This window comes from Cherax quadricarinatus, chromosome 57, assembly GCF_038502225.1.
Source record: "Cherax quadricarinatus isolate ZL_2023a chromosome 57, ASM3850222v1, whole genome shotgun sequence".
NCBI classification, from domain to species: domain Eukaryota; kingdom Metazoa; phylum Arthropoda; class Malacostraca; order Decapoda; family Parastacidae; genus Cherax; species Cherax quadricarinatus.
In genome coordinates, this window is record NC_091348.1 from 9,766,473 (window position 1) to 9,787,613 (window position 21,141).

At 41.7% G+C, this 21,141-nt stretch overlaps 1 protein-coding gene across 8 annotated transcripts in view; it reads right to left on the reverse strand.

Moving 5' to 3' along the window:
- Positions 1 to 1,417: 1,417 nt before the first annotated feature.
- Positions 1,418 to 21,141, reverse strand: part of fbp (fructose-1,6-bisphosphatase) — a 167,757-nt gene continuing 148,033 nt past the window's right edge. For 6 of the 8 annotated variants that reach the window (XM_070097334.1, XM_070097337.1, XM_070097338.1 and 3 more), the window contains 2 exons: positions 9,987 to 10,074; positions 1,418 to 1,682 (listed from right to left, as the gene is read on the reverse strand). In XM_070097334.1, coding sequence (XP_069953435.1) covers positions 1,582 to 1,682; positions 9,987 to 10,074 — 189 coding nt within the window. In that variant the 3' untranslated portion in view covers positions 1,418 to 1,581. Of the gene's footprint in view, positions 1,683 to 8,406; positions 8,528 to 9,986; positions 10,075 to 21,141 lie in introns of all 8 variants that reach the window. The other 2 variants (XR_011393590.1, XM_053783146.2) reach the window with 2 other exon arrangements.

Sequence of the window (21,141 nt, forward strand, 5' to 3'; positions counted from 1 at the left end):
AGTGCTCTACAGGCTATACGAAAATTTGATACATCTCATCCCCTAGTTCTCCGTATCCAACTTTGGCTACGCCGTATCTCTACCAAACAAAGATATTGTTTTTTGTTGGGTCCCTGGTCATGTCGACGTACAGGGCAATGAACAGGCAGACACTGCTGCGCGGTCAGCAGTACATGACCTACCAATTTCCTATCGAGGTGTTCCATTTCTGGACTATTTTGCTGCAATAGCTACCCACCTTCGCACCCGTTGGCAACAACGTTGGTCAACTCTGCTCGGTAACAAACTTCATTCTATTAAACCGAGCATAGGTTACTGGCCGTCTTCTTGTCATCAGTGCCGAGGTTGGGAGACCACTCTCTCCCGCCTTCGCATTGGCCACACTCATCTTACTCATGGGTATCTCGTGGAGAAGCACCCTGTTCCTCTCTGTGAGCAGTGTCAAGTTCCAGTATCGATTAGCCACATTCTGTTAGACTGCCCTCTCTATCAACGAGCACGCAGAATTTACCTCCAACGTCGTCTTCGTTCTACTACTCTCTCTACCTTCCCTTCTTGCTGATGGACCCTCCTTTAATCCTGACTCTCTCATTGACTTCTTGACAACGACTGATTTACTCCACAAACTCTGATGATACTTTTTGCACTCCCCTCAGCCCTTTCTAGTTCAGTCTCTTACTGCCCTTCACCCTTTCACCATCCACTACCCCGCTGTTATCCGTAACCTATTACTCATCCATCTCCCTTTTGCCACCTGATGCCCTCACTTCCTTCCTGCCCTGCAGCGCTGTATAGTCCTTGTGGCTTAGCGCTTCTTTTTGATAATAATCCTTCCTTGATCCTTGAGTGGAGGTGACGAGACTGGGTGGGTCATTGGGCTAATCGGGGGGGGGGGGGGGGGGGGGGGGAATTATTATTATTATTATAATCAAGGGGGAAGCGCTAAACCCGGAGGATTATACAGCGCCTGGGGGAGGGATGTGGAAGGCATTCAGGCTTAATTCGGGGAACTGGAGCACAGATCCAATTCCCTAAATCAAGAGCCCCTCACCAACATCAAGGAACCTTCCTTGAGGGGTCGGGGGGGGGGGGAAATGGACCTGCTCTGCATGGGTCAGTAGACCTGTTGCAGTGTTCCTTCTTTATTATGTTCTTATGACTGAAAATGTGTGTTATACAATTTTAAACAAAGTTTAACATCCCCCCAAAACTTATGAAAATAGGATATTGTACATGCATTCATAAGGCTTATATATATAAAGCCAATTTAAACTAAAAGTGCACAGTTACAAATAGAGAAAAATCAAAGCATAAATATAACATTACACAAGCTGCAGGCTTTCTGGGTTACAAGTCATTAATTGTAGTAATTATTCAATGAAATAATTTTGTTACCTTTGGACAAAAATATCAAATACTTGATGCACCAATTTATTTAATCTTACATTTTCTAACATCAATACAGGACACTGAACTTAATGAATAAAAAGTACATATTGTGGTGTGTATGTTTACTTAATCATAGCTAGTTTCATCTCAACAGGTATTGTGTTTACATACAAGCAAAATTACAGTATCACCCTAAAGATTGTGCTTTGTGTAGAGATCAATGATTTCCTGTACGTCACCAGCTGAGCCAAGGAAGATGGGTGTGCGTTGATGAATGTCTGTTGGCACAATATCTGAAAGGATAAAAAAAAATTACTCCAAGCACCACAGTTTCAACTAAGTAGTTTTAAGTCTTACCAGCACATCTAACTTGGTAACATTACACGGTAGCAAGAGTTATGCATCCATGCAAAACTGTATGGACAGTAATTAACCCTTAAACTGTCCAAACGTAGATCTACATTCACGTGCGGGGGGGCTCTGAATGTAGATCCATGTTTTTGTTTACATGCTTTCAAATGGGGAAAATAAAGGTCAGAGTGCTACGCATAGGAATGTAGATCTACGTTTGGACACTTTAAAGGTTAAAGATTGTAAACTCACTGTAAAGATATCCTGCAATTCAAACTCTCAAATTCAGAGAAAATACATTCCAAGGCAGACACCAAGAAGCCTTACTCATCAAATGTAATTTATTACGACAGATACACACAAGCCTTGTTACCGACCATGAGATCTGAAGTAGGACAAATATAATGCCAATTTTTTTTTTCTAAGCTCTGGTAGTGTTATGATCTAGTGCAAAGTGATTTTAAAGAGAATTATTAGTTTTCTGAAAATCTTTTTAATACTAATAATGCTTGAGCAAGTGTGTCAAGAATTGGTATATGCAAGAAAAGTATCTTATCAAGTATTTAACAGAGTATAAAGCATGTGAAACAGACTTTGGAGAGGTGTCATAGAAAGAAAACCCTGCAGCAAAATTTAACAAGTGTATGAAGACAGTTTTATTCGGGACTGCCAGAAGAGAACTCCATCAAGCTTCTGGTACACATCATTTACAAAAGAATATTTTGTCTAAAAAAAGTAAACCTCTAGTTTTTTAAATGTTTTTTCAATCATAACCTAGTGATCAAACTCTCTCCAAGGGGCTTTGCCTCGATGCCAATTAAGGACTTTTGATCTAAAGAACTGGGGTTATTCTTTCCTTAGATTAAACATGATTACCAGTACCTCATTCATCAGGTGATCTACAACCCCTACTGCTGTATAGCCCTTGTGGCTTAGCGCTTCTTTTTGATTATAATAATAATACAACCCCTACTGGTTTATCGCTTTCTAATGAATTTTTTTTTAACACAGCCATGTCCCACCAAGGCAGCGTGCCCCAAAAAAGAAAAACTTTCATCATTCCCTCCATCACTGTCTTGCCAGAGGCATGCTTAAACTACACTTATAAAACTGTAACATTAATGCCCCTCCTTCAGAGTGCTGGCACTGTGCTTCCCATCTCCAGGAATCGAGTCCGGCCTGCCGGTTTCCCTGAATCCCTTCATGAGTGTTATCTTGCTTACACTCCAACAGCACGTCAAGTCCTAAAAACCATTTGCTCCTATCTAACACGCTCATGAACGCTAGCTGGAAGTCCAAACCCCTCCCTCCAACCTTTTCTAGGCCTTCCCTCCACTACAGATTTATACTCTTGAAGTAATTCTGTTTCGTTTCATCATCCCTACATGTCTAAACCATCGTAATAACCCCTCCTCAGCCCTCTGGATAACAGTTTTGGTAATCCCACACCACCACCTAATCTCCAAACTATGGATTCTCTGCATTATATTCACACCACACATTACCCTCAGACATGACATCTCCACTGCCTCCACCCTTCTTATTGCAACACTCACAAACCCGTGCCTCACACCCATACAAGAGTGTTGGTATAACTATACTTTCATACATACCCCTCTTTGCTTTCATGGATAAAGTTCTTCATCTCCACAAACTCCTTAGTGCACCACTTACCTTTTCCCCTTGTCAATTCTATGATTTACCTCATCTTTCACAGACCCATCCGCTGACACGTCCACTCAAATATCTGAATAGATTCACCTCCTCCATACACTCCCTCCAATCTGATATCTAGTCTTCGGTTACCTAATTTTTTTTGTCCTCATTACCTTACACTTTCTTCTTTTACATACCCTACCAAACTCATCGACCAACCTCTGCAACTTTTCTTCAGAATCTCTCAAAAGTAGTATCATCAGCAAAGAGCAACTGTGACAACTCCATCTATATGTTGAACAACCATGGTGACATCACACATCCCTGTCTAAGTCTACATTTACTGGGAAATAATCTCCCTCTCGCCTCCATACTCTAACCTGAGCCTCACTATTCTCGTAAAAACTTCACTGCTTTCAATAACCTACCTCCTATTCCATACATTTGTAACATCTGCCACATTGCTCCCCTATCCACCCTATCATATGCCTTTTCCAAATCCATAATTGCCACAAAAACCTCTTTACCCTTATCTAAATACTGTTCACCTAGATGTTTCACTGTAAACATTTGGTCTACACATCCCCTCCCCTTCCTAAAACCTCCTTGTTCATCTGCTATCCTGCTCTCCATCTTGCTCTTAATTCTTGCAATAATAACTACCGTACACTTTACCAGGTATACTCAACAGATTTATTCCCCTATAATTTTTACACTCTTTTTGTCCCCTTTGCCTTTATAGAAAGGAACTATGCATGCTCTCTGCCAATCCCTAGGTACCTTAGCCTCTTCCATAAATTTATTAAATAAAAAATTAACCCCTCCACAACTATATCCCCACCTGCTTTTAACATTTCTATTTTTATCCCATCCATCCCAACTGCTTTACCCCTGTTCATTCTACCCACTGCCCCACACACTTCCCCCACACCCACAATTGGTGAGCGTGGGACAGTTAAACTACTTTCTTTCATAGCAATATAAAAAAAAAAAAGCTGAAATATGCCAATATGGTCCAGGTGTAATGTTCTACTGTACAGTAAATATTATTATTATTATAATCAAAAAGAAGCGCTAAGCCACAAGGGCTATACAGCGCACTGTACAGTAATAAATGTTTATTTCAATCTTTCTACAATAAATGTGCAATAATAAATGGAAGCCCCCCATAGACTGCACAGTATTTTGGGCAAAAGTATGCTACTTATATACAGTATAGTGAATTAGCAATGTATATAAGCAAATTTTTATTTTAATATAGGCAATGGTGGATGTACATGTTTATAGAGGAGCAATGGATATATTGGATCATTATTTAGCTGTAGCTACAGTTAGAGTAAGAGGTCGATGGGACAAAAGGAAAATGGCAACAGCAAGTAAGAGAGAGGTGAAAGTGTATAAACTAGGGGAGGAGGAATTTAGGGCAAGATATAAGCAACTATTGGCAGAAAGGTGGGCTAATGCAAGTATGAGTAGGGGGAAGGAGGGGGGGGGGGGTTGAAGAGGATTGGGATAGTTTTAAAAATGCAGTATTATAAAGTGCGGTAATAGTTTGTGGCTATAGGAGGGTGCATGCAGGAGGAAAGAGGAGTGATTGGTGGAATGATGAAGGGTGTGATAAAAGAGAAAAAGGTAGGTTATGAGAGGTTTTTACAAAGCAGAAGTGTTGTAAGAAGAGCAGAGTATATGGAGAGTAAAAGAAAGGTGAAGAGAGTGCAAAAGGAGAGCAGATGAAAGTGCAAGAGGCACTGGCAAGAAATTCTGCTGAAAATAAGAAAAAACTTTGAAGCGAGATAAGTTAAGAAAGCCTAGGGAATGAATGGATTTGTCAGTTAAAAACAGAATAGAAGAGTTAGTAGATGGGGAGCTGGAGATATTGAGTAGATGGCGGGAATATTTTAAGGAACTTAACCCTCTCAGGGTCCGTGCTGTAGTTCTACAGCTTTAAGTTGAGGGTCCAAACCGTAGATCTACACCACAAGCTCAGCTCACTCTGATAAGCTGTGAGCGGTAAATTTGGGCCTAGATATGAGAGAATACAACAATGTGGTATGTGTGCACCACATAAAACAAATCCTGCAGCACTCTGTGCATAATGAGAGAAAAACGAGACCGTAATTTTCAATTAAAACAAGAGACTTTGCAGTGTTTTCTTGGTCTCATTTGATAGAATAGAAGATATATTACAGAAAGAGATGGTTTTGATTGGTTTTAGTACTGGAAATGGCTTGAAACTGAGCTCAAAGTAGTAGAAGTGTTAGTTCAAGAGTAAACAAATGACCTCGCACGTCTAATACACACCAGCTAGTGGGTCTAATATACGTTTACAGATGTGGCGATACTAATTATACAATTATTACAATATTGCACAACAGTAAATCTTCTATTTTTTGGTTTGAATAAAAATTCATTATGTGAATAAACCCGGAGGACTATACAGCGCCTGGGGGGGGGGGTGTGGAAGGCATTCAGGCTTAATTTGGGGAACTGGAGCACAGATCCAATTCCCTAAATCAAGAGCCCCTCACCAACATCAAGGAACCTTCCTTGAGGGATAATACTAGTGAAATAGCTAAGAATTTCGTTGACTGGAATAATGTAATTGTTTTATTACCTTCAGAAAAAGATTCTCTACCATTTCATAAGAAAAACAATTTTTTTTTTTTTAAATTCTTGGACCCTGGTGCACACTTTGAAATTTGGCCTCTGGACCCTGAAAGGGTTAAATGTCAAAGATGAAAGGGAGGCGGTAATTTCATGCACTGGTGAGGGAGGTATAACATCTTTTAGAAGTGAAGAAGAGCAGGATGTGAGTGTGGGGAAGGTGCGCGAGGCATTACGTAGAATGAAAGGAGGTAAAGCAGCAGGGACAGAGGATCACGACAAATGTTAAAAACAGAGAAGGATGTTGTGTTGTAGTAGTTGGTATTTTTGTTTAATAAGTGTATGAAAGAGGGGAAGGTACCTAGGGACTGGCAGAGAGTGTGTGTATATGTAGTTCCTTTATAAAGTGAAGGGGGACAAAAGAGACTAAAAATTATAGGGTTATAAGTTTACTGAGTATACCAGGAAAAGTGTACAGTAGGATTATTGAAAGAATTAGAGTCAAAACAAAGTAGGATTGCAGATGAGCAAAGAGGCTTTAGAGTGGGTAGGGGATGTGTAGATCAAGTGTTTATATTGAAGCATACATGTGAACAATATTAAGATAAAGGCAGGGAAGTTTTCATGGCATTTATGGTAAGAGTGGATAGGGGAGCAATGTGGCAGATGTTGCAAGTGTATGGAATAGGTAGTAAGTTACTAAATGCTGTAAAGTTTTTTTATGAGGACAGTGAGGCTTAGGTTAAGGTGTGTAGGAGAGAGGCAGATTACTTCCCAGTAAAAGTAGGTCTTAGACAGGGATGTGTATGTCACCAAGGCTGTTTAATATATTTATAGATGGGGCTGTAAAAGAAGTCATTGCTAAGGTGTTGGGGAGAGGAGTGGGATTAAATTATAGGGAATCAAGTACAAAATGGGAGTTGACACAGTTATTTTTTGATGATACTGTGCTTTAGGGAGATTCTAAAGAAAAGTTGCAGAGGTTCATGGATGAGTTTGGGTGTGTAAAGGTAGAAAGTCGAAAGTGAACATAGATAAGAGTAAGGTGATGAGGGTATCAAATGATTTAGATAAAGAGAAATGGGATATCACATTGGAGAGAGGGAGTATGGAAGAAGTGAATGTTTTCAGATATTTGGGAGTTGACGTGTCAGCGGATAGATTTGCGAAGGATGAGGTTAATCACAGAACTGATGAAGGAAAAAGGCAAGTGGTGCAATGAGGTATATGTGGAGACAAAAAACATTATCTATGCAGGCAAAGAAAGGAATATATGAAAGTATAGTGGTACTAATACTCTTATACAGGTGTGAAGCTTGGGTTGTAAATGCTACAGCAAGGTGGCTGGAGGCAGTGGAGATGTCCTATCTAATGGCAATGTGTGGTGTAAATATTATGCAGAGAATTCAGAGTGTGGAAATTAGGAGGAGGTGCGAAGTTACTAAAAGTATTAGTCAGAGTGCTGAAGAGGAGTTGTTGAGGTGGCTTGGTTATTTAGAGAGAATGGATCAAAGTAGAATGACTTGGAGAGCGTATAAATTTGAAGGGGAAAGGAGGAGGGGTAGGGGTCGTCCTCAAAAAGGTTGAAAGGAGGTTTTGTGGGCGAGAGGCTTGGACTTCCAACAAGCATGTGTGAACGTGTTAGATAAGAGTAAATGGAAACAAATGGTTTTTGGGACTTGATAAGCTGTTGAAGTGTGAGCAGGGTAATATTTAATAAAGGGACTTGGGGAAACCAGTTATTATAGATTTAACTGGACTTGGGAATGGGAAGTACAGTGCCTGCACTTTAACCCATAAACGGTCCAAGCAGATCTACTTTCACATGTGTAGTGCTACAAAAGTAGATTACGTTTTTTTTTTACATATTTTCAAAGGTAACAAAAAAAAAAAAGTAGATCAAAGTTTTTTTTACACATTTTCAAATGTAAAAAAACAAAAAGATCTACTTTTTTTTTTACATACTTTAAAATGTTGAAAAAACGTATATACATGTTTGGACCGTTTAAGGGTTAAAGGAGGGGTCTGGGGTATTGACAGTTTAGAGGGACTTCTAAACTGTCATGTTTGAGTGCCTCTGCAAAGATAGTCTATGTATGAATGAGGTGAAAGTAATAAATGATGAAAGTATTTTTGGGGGGGATTTTTTCTTTTTTGGGTCACCCTGCCTCAGTGAGATTATTATTATTATTATAATCAAGGGGGAAGCGCTAAACCCGGAGGATTATACAGCGCCTGGGGGGGATGTGGAAGGCATTCAGGCTTAATTCGGAGAACTGGAGCACAGATCCAATTCCCTAAATCAAGAGCCCCTCACCAACATCAAGGAACCTTCCTTGAGGGGCCTCAGTGAGAGACAGCCGACTTTTTTGGGAAAAAAAAAAAAAATACAGTACTTGTGCTTACTAGTCTTCATTTTGATGGCAGATGTAATCTTAAAACCCTTTCATTGTTTGTGCCACAATACTACAGCTTTGAGGTCACTGTCGGTGCTGTAGTACTACGCCATGACGTCCGCTCACTCAGGCTGTGTGGTAAATTTGGGCCTACATATTAAGGATTGGGTCTATGCAGTAAATGTGCACCATGTAGAAAAAATCCTGCAGCATGCAAGGCATATTGAGAAAAAAAAATACTTGTTGGTTTAAAAGAGCGACTTTGCTGTGTATTTTCGTATGGTTATTATGCTTGCATTCTTGGTCTCATTTGATTGTATGGAACATATATTGCAGTATTAGACTGGTGGGTCTAATACATGTTCACTAATGCACTGATATTTATACAATTATTACAATATTGTATAACAGTAAATCTAATTTTTTATGTGAATAAAAATTCAAAATGGAATTCATATGTAAAGTTTGGGAATGAAACTAATGAACAGGGAAAATATTATTTTAGGGCCATGAATGCCTGCATTGTTTATTCTGGACCATATTCTGAAATTGGAATCTTTTGAAATTTGTGTGAAATTGGCAAAATTACCAATTTCTGATCACTTATATTGCTGACATAGCAAAATTCACTAAAGTGTAATTTCATCAGTTTTCCATCAAATTTTGTACTTTTTGTTTTATTACCTTTAGAAAAGGATTCTCTACTATTTCATCCCCTCAAGGGAGGTTCCTTGATGCTGGTGAGGTGCTCTTGATCTAGGGAATTGTATCTGTGCTCCAGTTCCCTGAATTAAGTCTGAATACCTTCTATCCCTCCCCCCCCATTTCAGGTGCTGTATAATCCTACAGGTTTAGCACTTCCCCATGATTATAATAATAATCTACCATTTAATTATTCCCCTTGCTCTTATTAATTTTTCTTTTATATTACATCAACTTTATCAAACTCAAGGTTACCAAGCATTTTTACAACAATATCTTGTAGTAGAATCAAATTTATGATATAATTACTCAATTGTATTAGCCTTTTAAGACACCAATACCAACAGTTTTTTTTTAATGACTGTACTTCCTGCATATCTTCAGTCAAAGAATGTATCAATGTATTTTATAACTGAAAGTTTCTCCATTTTTCCTAAGTTGTATAGATTTTAGTGCTTTTCCCTGATGCATATGCATAGCTTCCTTGTGTCATTTTCCAACATTTTTTGACAATCAGTATTGTTCATAAACAATGAAAGGTTATTTTGATGGGATGTAGCTCAGTGGCATGGATACACACATGAAAAGGACCAGCTGTCAAAACTAAAGGATGACAGATGCAACAGACCACAGTATGTAGCTCCTCCAGAGAATAACAACTGAACTTTTCATGTCATACTTGGTAAGAAATATGACATACAAAGGAAAGTCACAACAGAAGTTCAGTGTGATAATAGAACTTGCCTAGTATTTTATGCACAATAACTGAAAATGTAAAGCCAGTCCACTAATGCGTTAGAGAAATTCAGAAAAAAAGATTTACAAAAATAATACTATTACCTGTGAAATATTGAATATCCTTAATAAGTATAAAATCTAAGAACGTACCAAGAATACGCATCTTGCCAGTGGTTGCTTTACCTCCTGCCTGCTCCACCAAGAAAGCCATAGGATTACACTCGTACAAGAGTCGCAACTGTGGGAAGAAGTGTATAAAGAATAAAAAGTGCAGGCTATTTGAGTATGAAGTATATGTTTAACATAATGTATCAAACGAGGGTTAATTTAACACTAGCTACAAACAAATAGTACAAGATTATAAAAATCCCAGTATAAGAACTTAGATAAGATTGTCTAACATGAAAAACAAGCTGACTGTACTCTGCATAATCAGTACCTCCACCACTAATTTATACATCTTGCACACTCCTACCCACAGCATTGGGTTTAGTTCAAAATTATTATGGTAAATAATCAGTGGCTCTCCGTTAAGCTTCAAACCTACTGTAACCATTGTAAGTTTTTGTGGGTAGAAATAAATATTTTAATTTTTAAAAAGGTGTTGAAAGATGCTAAAACTGTTGAAGAAACCAAAGCAGTCATTAACTGGAGACTGAATGGAACTTAAAGAAACCAGACTGCACTGAAGAGATGCAGCCTTTCATCTCCAAGTAGACCCCTCAGGAGGTGAATGTTGGCGAGCGAGTCTTGAACCCACTAATTGAATTAGTCCCTTCTATAGATGACCTGATAGCCTCCCCATTCCTTGGCGCTGTATGATCCCTACGACTTTAGCACTACTCTCAAATATAATACAGGGTCAAACATTACATAAACCATACCACGGGTGGGGATAGAACCCGCGATCAGACACGATTGGTTTGCTTGCATCCCTTGTGGCTTAGTGCTTCTTTTTGATTATAATACACAAATAACCCGCACATAAAAGAGAGAAGCTTACGACGACGTTTCGGTCCGACTTGGACCATTGACAAAGTCACACACTAGTGTGACTTTGTCAATGGTCCAAGTCTGACCGAAACGTCGTCGTAAGCTTCTCTCTTTTATGTGCGGGTTATTTGTGTATCATTCCAGTCACGGTATTGTGCCTTTTTGTTATTTATTGATTATAATAATTGCAATCGTGTCATTACGATTTCACGAGTCATGAAACATTACATATCCTCTGACTTGCAGATGCGGCTCCTCAGACATCCTGCAGTAGTTTGTAGCTTCCTTAGTTTCCTAGCCCTGGCTTAGAAATAATCAAAACTACAGACTACTGTCAACTGTAGGGAAGCACTTTACCTGTCTAATACAGTTAAATATATTAAACAAAAAATGCAAGATAGTCAGAAGGGAGGCACAACTTGGAATGGGCCCCATCCTTTACCAGAGTAACAGAAGGCAATGGTAACTGACAGTTATATCCTCAATGTCTTCCATAATGGGCAAGGAGACAATCTCCCGAAGCCTGTGGGCCTGGAGCTCTTATTAACTAGCTCCTCATATTAGAGACAAAGAAGCCCTCAGCAAAGGTGTTGGTCACCTCTGAAGAGTTGTTCACCATGCACAATGTAGAAGGTAGGGCAGTGGACTCGAATACAGCTAGCCTTCCACTTTTGCGAGCTTCGAACATTCATGAATGCCCAGCCGCCCAATTGATAGGAGCATAATTCCCTACAAAACTCTGTAGATATGAAGAGGAAACTGTATCAGTTGCCCTTTACAATCTTCTTCACAAGGAAGCCTGCCACTACCCCTACCACCTTGCCTGAGCCTCAACCCATGGCAGAATCTGACTCCATTGCTAACTCTGACTCTAGTGATGTTGGTAGTGAAGAGTTAGAATCCACACATTAGATTCATCATGCCATGCAATTACACTCCACATAATCACCTCCATTCAACTGTCATCAGTAACTGCATGGCTATCATCACCATCATCATCACAAGTCATCAGAGAGTTTGTCTGCCTAACCTTACGAGTGGTGAATGTTTTGTTTGTTCATTATTTATTAACCCATAAACGGTCCAAACGTATACATGTGTATATACGTTTTACCGCTAGTGCCCCAAACATATATATACGTTTTACCGCTAGTGCCCCAAACGTATACATACATTTTATTTTTCCTGCCTTCAAATTTTGCACGATTGGCCTGAGATACCTTGTCAACATAGAATGGGTCCTAACACTCAGTGTGCATGGTATTAAAAAAATCTGGGACCACTTAGTACCTTGTGGGAGCACCAGTTCAAATGAGCGCCAGCTAGAGCAACAGCCAGCAAACACCTGGGATTCACTGATTTCATGTACTATTAACACTCCCATTTTAAGAGGAAATTGATTTTACCTTGAGTTTAGTGGCTTTGAGGTGGATGTGGCCACAAGTGGTCGAGGAAATATAAAAAAAAAACTAATAACCCATGTGCAATATTTGTGCAACACCCTTTCAGAGTGTCTTATAATCTATGCCCTAAGTCAAGAGAAACAATTCTGGCTGGTTGGCAGCCTGCCAGGCTGGCTGGATGACTGGTTGGCTGGCCAGCTGTGTGGCTGGCCGGCTGCTGGCGACCTGACTATCTCCGTTTGTCTGTCTGTATCTATGTCTATCTGTCTGTCTGTCTGTCTTTGTCTATCTTTGTCTATCTGTCTCACAGGTACACAAATACACGTATACATAGTGTAAATTACCTAGGATAACCCAAAAAATTCAGACAGTGCTATATTCTGCTTGAAGATGTGAGTAAGGTGATGACGCAGTCTTGTGGCTCTCTTTGAGACAAAGCTAGATGGATAGACAGAGAGCTTGAGGGCCTGTCATCCATTTTTTTGCGCGCTTTAAAAAATCGAAAAATTATGGAAATCGAGTTATTCATATAGAAAAATAGCTCAACTCTTTGGCAACACAATGGTACAAGAATCAATGTTCTACGACGTTTCTACAAGAAATTATAGTAATTTGTATCAGGTATGGTGACGGCGATGTGGGTAGCACGTCTGCTCACCTCCCACATATTTTCTGGAATTTTTTCCTTTTTTTTTATCGCTTTTTCTTGCATTATTCTTTCTAATATAATAACTGATTATTTGGCATCATAAAACAGTAGAGGGAGCTTACCCGTAGACTTCTAGCCAATCAGGAAGCATCTGGGAACACCGGCAGTATTCCCGCTCCAGAGAGCCAGGAGAAATCACTTCATTATTACGCTTATATCAACTCTACGGCTTATTTATCTATCAGAATTGATCTAATATGATATAATAAACACTATAAATAACATACAAAAATGTTATATACTCTAAACTGAATAAAATAGGCCATAATATAGCGAGTCCACCAGAAATATTTCGATATAATGAGTTACTCGTCTCCATGTCGTATTCTTTGGTCTGAGTAAGAGAAAACGGTGTTTTGAAGAGGATAACTGCACTAGAACACCAGTTTACTAAGAAACCAACCGAAACAAACGCGTTTTCGTGAAAAAAAAAAAAATTCGAGATTGCGGGCCAGCCGGCGTTCCAGGCCAATATCTCGGAAGTAACTTATTCATTTATTTCCCACTTTATTACTTAATTAAATGGAATATTATTCACAGATTATTATAATAATCAAAAAGAAGCGCTAAGCCACAAGGACTATACAGCGCTGCAGGGCAGGAAGGAAGCGAGGGCATCAGGTGGCAAAAGGGAGATGGATGAGTAATAGGTTACGGATAACAGCAGGGCAGTGGATGGTGAAAGGGTAAAGGGCAGCAAGAGACTGAACTAGAAAGGGCTGAGGGGAGTGCGAAAAGTATCATCAGAGTTTGTGGAGTAAATCAGTCATTGTCAAGAAGTCAATGAGAGAGTCAGGATTAAAGGAGGGTCCATCAGCAAGAAGGGAAGGTAAAGAGAGAGTAGTAGAACGAAGACGACGTTGGAGGTAAATTCTGCGTGCTCGTTGATAGAGAGGGCAGTCTAACAGAATGTGGCTAATCGATACTGGAACTTGACACTGCTCACAGAGAGGAACAGGGTGCCTCTCCATGAGATACCCATGAGTAAGACGAGTGTGACCAATGCGAAGACGGGAGAGAGTGGTCTCCCAACCTCGGCACTGATGACAAGAAGACGGCCAGTAACCTATGCTCGGTTTAATAGAATGAAGTTTGTTACCGAGCAGAGTTGACCAACGTTGTTGCCAACGGGTGCGAAGGTGGGTAGCTATTGCAGCAAAATAGTCCAGAAATGGAACACCTCGATAGGAAATTGGTAGGTCATGTACTGCTGACCGCGCAGCAGTGTCTGCCTGTTCATTGCCCTGTACGTCGACATGACCAGGGACCCAACAAAAAACAATATCTTTATGTTTGGTAGAGATACGGCGTAGCCAAAGTTGGATACGGAGAACTAGGGGATGAGATGTATCAAATTTTCGTATAGCCTGTAGAGCACTAAGGGAGTCTGAGACTACTACAAATGATGACACAGGCATAGATGCGATACGAATAAGTGCTGCAAGAATGGCATACAGTTCAGCAGTAAAAATGCTAGCTGAAGATATTAAATGTCCCCGCACGACGCTGTCCGGAAACACTGCTGCGAATCCGACGCCGTCTGAAGACTTAGAGCCATCTGTGTACACAGCGGTGGCATGAGAATGGGAGTGGAAGTGATCAAGAAAAAGAGAGCGGGAAGCCACCGTAGGCAGTTGAGCTTTCGAGCAAGGGAGTGAGAAAGAACAGACCCGAACAGCTGGAACTTCCCAGGGGGGTAGGGAAAAGTGAGATGCTACATGAACATATAAAGGTGGTAACTGAAGGGAAGACAAGATTGAATGTAGGCGAAGAGAAAAGGGACGGAGCAAACAGGGGCGGCGAACGAATAAAGAATGTCTACTAATATCGGTGACCATTCTATAAATGGAAGGATTGTGTAGATCGTGAGAGCGTACATAGTAGCGAAGGCAATGGGCATCACGGCGATCAGACAAGGATGGAACATTCACTTCTGTATAGAGGCTCTCAACAGGGGAAGAGCGAAAAGCACCAAGGCATAAACGTAATCCTTGGTGATGGATAGAGTTAAGGCTAGAGAGAGTAGCAGGAGAGGCCGCGGAATAAATCTGGTCACCATAATCGAGTTTCGATAAAACGAGGGCTGAATGTAGGCAAAGCAGAGTTCGACGATCAGCTCCCCAGGAAAGATGAGCAAGGGTTTTAAGAAGGTTTAGCCGGCTGTGACAAGTTGCCTTCAGAGAGGTTATGTGAGGTTTCCAGGATAACCGACGGTCAAATAGAAGGCCTAGAAACTTGACTATCACGTTCGGGGATACGGGAGCCATAGAGATACAAAGGATGATCGGAGATATCAGAGCGTCTAGTGAAAGTAATTTGGTGAGTTTTGGTGCTTGAAAATTTAAACCCATGCGTGGTGGCCCAAGTGGAAACACGGTCGACCGCATGCTGGAGAGAAGCTGCAATAAGATGACAGTCAGCGCCTGCACAAGCAATAGCGAAGTCATCAACGTAGAGTGATGACCAAATATTGGGTGGAAGAACAGAGGCCAAATCATTTATAGCAAGGAGAAAAAGTGTTGTGCTTAGAACACATCCCTGAGGGACACCTTCAGCTTGGACGAAGTCCGGGGAAAGAACATTATTGACTCGAACACAGAAATGTCTGTCAGTTAAAAAGTTCTTAAGGAAGGATGGTAGATTGCCTTGGAGGCCTAAGGAATGGTCCTGGGCCAAAATATTATACCTCTAAGTTGTGTCATATGCCTTCTCAAGGTCAAAAAATATGGCAATAACTGAGCGATGATTCGCAAAGGCATTACGAACATACGTATCCAAGAGTAGTAAGGGGTCTATGGTAGAACGACCCTTATGAAAGCCATATTGACTAGCGGAGAGACTGTTGTGTGTCTCTAAATACCACATTAAACGTCGATTTACGAGACGTTCCATCACTTTGCAAACTGCACTAGTAAGAGCGATGGGGTGATAGTGGGAGGCATCATGTCCTGTAGTACCCGGTTTGCGGAAAGGGAGAACAATGGCAGATTTCCACAGCTGGGGAAGAACTCCTTGTGCCCAAATAAGATTGAAGGGGTGTAAGAGGACTACAAGGGCTGATCGATGTAAATGTTGTAACATACGAATAAGAATGTCGTCAGGCCCAGCTGCCGATGATCTGCAAGCTGAGAGCGTTGCCTCCAGTTCTTGAAGTGTAAAAGGCACATTATACTGTTCTTCTCTGAAAGAAGAAAAGTCCAAGGGTACTAACTCTCTGGCAGACTTTGAGGAAAGAAATGAGGGGCATAGATGGAGCCCTCGGGAAATACGGACCAGATGTGTGCCAAGTTCAATGGCAACGTCGAGAGGGTTTGCTACATCAACACCAGCGACCCGCAGAACAGGAGCCGGGTCAGGAGAGTATTTACCACTCAATTTCCTCACTTTTTTCCAGACTGCACTCATAGAAGAAGCAGAGGTGATGGTGGAAACAGTCTCGCCAACAAGTGCGTTTAGCTTCACGGATGACATGGCGAACGATCGCACGCTTCTGCTTAAAATCAAGAAGTCTCTCAGCGGTTTTATTGTACCGGTACCTGCCCCATGCAGCACGTTTCAAACGTACTGCACGAGCACAAGCAGGAAACCACCAAGGCACGCACTTCTGAGAATGCCTGCCTGAGGTTTGGGGTATAGAATGAGAAGCTGCTGTATAAACTGACGTCGAGAAGATGTGTAGGAGCTCATCAATGGAGGATGAAGGAACCTCACTAAAAGCAGTGAGATGTGAGTAAAGATCCCAATTTGCTCGATCAAATTGCCAGCGAGGGCTACGCAAAGGTGGTGAATAGAAAGGAGAAGTAAGAATGATCGGAAAATGATCGCTGTCATGTAAGTCTGGTAGAACAGACCAGGTGAAGTCTAGTGCAGTGGAGGAAGAGCAGACTGATAGATCAATGCAAGAGAGAGTATGAGTACGAGGATCAAAATGGGTGGGAGTACCCGTATTTAAAACATGGAGGGGGTGAGAGGCGAGAAAAGCCTCCAACTGAATGCCACGTGAGTCACAACGAGACCCCCCCCCAGAGGAAATGGTGGGCATTAAAATCACCAAGTAACAGAAGTGGTGGTGGTAAGGATGAAACAAGAAAGGCAAAGTCTGGGATAGAAAATGCTCGAGAAGGAGAGAGATATAAAGAACATATTGTAAACCACTTATTCAAGTGGATACGGGCTGCAGTGTAATGCAGTGAGGTATGGACAAATAGTTGACAGTACGGAATATCATTGCGTAGAAGAAGGGCACTTTCATTAAAGGTCCCATCTGAGAAAGGATCCGAAGAATACAATAAATTATAGCCTGAGATAGGTTGGAAAACAGCCGAGTGTAATTTTGGTTCTTGTAAGCAAGCACCAACAGGGGAAAACCTGGAAAGCAACATCTGAAGCTCACCCCGATTACCCCTGAGGCCGCGGATATTCCACTGTAAATAGGCCATGATTGGCGATGAAGAAAATATCAGGAATCTGTAGGTAAAGGCACGTACGGACTAGAGGGGTTAGAAAAGTCAATGTGTGGTGGCATTGGAAGACGTTCAAGTAGCGAAGGAACGGAGCGTTGCGAAGAATGGGGTTGTGAAGATGGAGGAGAGGGAAGAGAAGGAACAGGAAGTGAATCAGTGTCCATTGAAGGTTTAGTCTCTGCAATATATTCTGAAATGGCTTCAAGTGTTTCTGAATTCAAAGATGTATGGGAGACCATATTGGAGATAGAAGGAGGAGGGTGAGTAAAGATTGGGACAGTAATGGACTGTACCAAAGTAGAGGGGGAGGGAAGAGTGTAAGGGACTGGAGATGAAGTGTGGGGGGGGGGGGGTCAGAAGAGGCAGAAACCTGGGAGGTGGCAGAAGAGGGAGAAACTTGGGAGGGGACGGGGGTGGAAGGCATAGTACGAGGAGGAGGGTGAATCTCCACACTTGTAATAGAGCCAGAGAGAGGGGAAGAACTAGGTACAGAGACTGGAAAGGTAAAGTGTGGAGGTGGAAGAAGGGAAGGAAGGGGCAAAGATTTGAGCAATGTGGATTTTTTGGACTTCTGAGTAGAAGGGCGATTGATATTAGGTGTCGTACGAGGTCTTGTCGATACTGGAGCTTGTGAGGAAGGACGTGAAGATGTGAGAACAGACTGAGTTGTAGTCGGGACGTCAGAGCCAAGGACAGCAAAAGGATTAGATGCCGTAGTGGCTATGGGAGGGGTAACAACAGAGGAGGCTGCAGAAGATGGGACCCCAGAAGTGGGGGGATGTTTGGAAACACGAGAATAAGAAACATGGGGTAGTCTCCCTTGGAGGCGGAGATGAGTAACTGCCATAGCATAAGGGAGACCTTCTGCCTCTTTGAGGCAACGGATTTCACGTTCATTTAAGTAGACCTGGCAACGGCGGGAGTACGAAGGGCGAGCTTCATTACAATTAAGGCAAGATGGAGGTTGACTGCAAGATGTATTAGAATGGTCGTCGGCACCACAGACTGGGCATTCGGCCATACATCTGCAATATTTCGCTGGGTGACCAAAACGCCAGCAATTTCTACATTGTTGCGGTGTAGGTATCACCTTTCGAACTTGTAACCGATGTCCCCCGACATATACAGAGGACGGGAGTTCTCGGCTGTGAAACGTTAAAGAGCCAAATTGCAAGGGTAACGTCTCCGCCCCCGGGCAGGAAGGACATAAGTGTCTACTTTGAGGATTGGGAGATCCTGGAGTTCCAGCTGTTCAAAAATGTCATTGCCACATGACTGGAAATTCTGTTGGACTATGGTATGGGGCAGAATGACAGTACCACTACAAGAATTGAGAGAAAGATGTTCTTCAATAGTGATAGGAGTAGTATCGATATTCGAAAGGAGAGAAAGATCATGAGCTTGGGTAGCATTCTGGACAGTGACGATGCGCATACCGCTCTTGAGAGCATGAAATGAAATATCTCTACCAACATGACGCAGGAGCGCTTTGCCAATACTATGGCCAGAAAGGTAGGCAAAAGAAGAAGTCGGTCTTAAAGTAAAGAATTTAGTCCATTGTGTGGTCCGAAACTGAGCGTGGAGAGGGAGTGCTTGACGTGTCGGTCTTTTCCGAGTAGAATGGGAAGGTAACGAAGGAGCATCATCAGGAGATTGACGTTGGCATTTAGGAGTAGGACCGGAGTTGGTCCGGCGTGAAATGGGCGGGCGATTCGAAAATTGCCGTACCGTAGAGGGAGAAGCCGGAAGCATAGTCAAAGGAGAGCGGAGTTCAGACAAATCGAAGGAGTCAGTCGAAGCCCCGGTACCTGAAGCGGGTGAGGAAACAGCACCAGCAAGAGGTACAGGGGCATCAGGAGTGTCCAAAGAGTGGTCTAAACACAAGGCAGGGTCAGAATGGGGTGCGGTATGAAGAGGGGCCCGGGGGTAGTGGGTTCATGGACTAGGGCTGCCATGGTTAGGTTACTCCTTTGCTTTTTGTTTTTAAGAAAAAAAAAGAGAAAGAAAAGAAAATAAAAATAAAAAAAAAAAAGAATAAAAAAAGGGGGGAGCGGGGAGGAATAGTTCCCAGGAGGAATGAAAGGGCCGGAAATCTCCCTCCGCGCCCAAGAGGACCTCAACACCGCTAGTAGCGCAGATGCAGCATGGAACCCGTGCCATACCCTACCCTTCATGCCAGTAAACCAGCAATCCGGGATAGCAACCTCACATCTGCCGAGCTACCTCGGTGGACAAAAGAGAGGGCAGCGAGATATCCGCCACAAAGCATACCTCCTTCGGCCACCACCCCCAGAATCCAAAAGGTGGCTTCCAGAGATACACCCGTCGCCCGAAAGACACCCAAAGCTACTCCGGGATACAGGGGAGTGATCGGGACACCCCCAGGCAATCCAGATTCCACGGCAAACTACGCCACCGCCAAGAACCTCAACGGAATGGGATGGACCCCGGTGTCCTTTCCCCTACCTAGGAACTAGCGCGCCTGTGGGAGAAATCCCAAAGGCCAAAAAGAGGAAGGGCAAAAGGGAGGGGTGAGGAGGAGGAGGAGGAATGGAAAAAGGGGAGGATGGGATAGGGGAGGGGAGAATGGGGGGTAATTAGGTTCGGTCTGAGGAAGAAGACCGACAGGGCTAATTCCTCAGACCAAGAGCCTCTTCACCACACCAAGAGCCCCCCTTGAAGAGGATATTATTCACAGAAATTTTAGAATGATTTCCCTAATTTGCTATTATTCATTTTTGGAAATATTCCAAGTACTTTGGGATTTATGTGGGAGTAAAGGGCAGATTTTTTTTTGCAACAATCCAAGAACTAACAAACTTTATTTTTTTTGTGAAATAAAGATAAGTTATTTAGAGGAAAGGAATTAATTTAAAATTCGTATTAGCATTGTTCTCTTGGCACCAAGTGTCCAAACAACCTTACGTCGTCCAATATAGGACTACCATCCTGCCAAAGGGCATTTTCAGTAAATCAGTCCTTTTTCAGTTGTTGTTTGAGGTATCTTATTGATAAATATTTACAGGAAATAGAGAAAACACTTCGTCTTGTGCACCAAAAGTGACTGAAATCTGACAGCAAACAAAAAAGCAACAATTGGATGACAGGCCCCCTTGACAGACAGACAAATAGACAGACATGTTTGTGTACAAGCGAAAACATTATTATTATAATAAAAAAAGAAGCGCTAAGCCACAAGGGCTATACAGCAACAAGCGAAAACAAAGGAGGGCGATGCTCATCAAACGTCACCTAATCTTTTCTTAAATAACAAAAAAAAAGGCTGCACCCTCCCCCACCCTCGTGTATGCTCATCAAATATCAGCTCTTATTTATATTTATTTATTTATTAATGTGAACATGATACAGTGAAGTACAAAAGAATACAGTAAATGCAGCATGCCAAAGTCACTTGAATGCATAGCATTACAGGCAGGCTTAAAATTAACTTAAGATTAACTAAGCAATGAAGTATTCAGTGGTAAAACATTATTGTAAACAGATAACAAGCACAAATGAGTAGTATTACAAAAACAATAATGAGATACATATATGAGATACAATTTATGAGATACAATTATTCAGTATTTATTTAGTTGTGGGTGAGTGATTTTTGAAAATAGACTTGAATTTATAAACAGACAGTGTTTCTTTTATATTCAGAGGTAATGAATTCCAGATTTTAGGGCCTTTTATGTGCATTGGGAGTTTTTATCATGTAAGCGAGATGGACACGG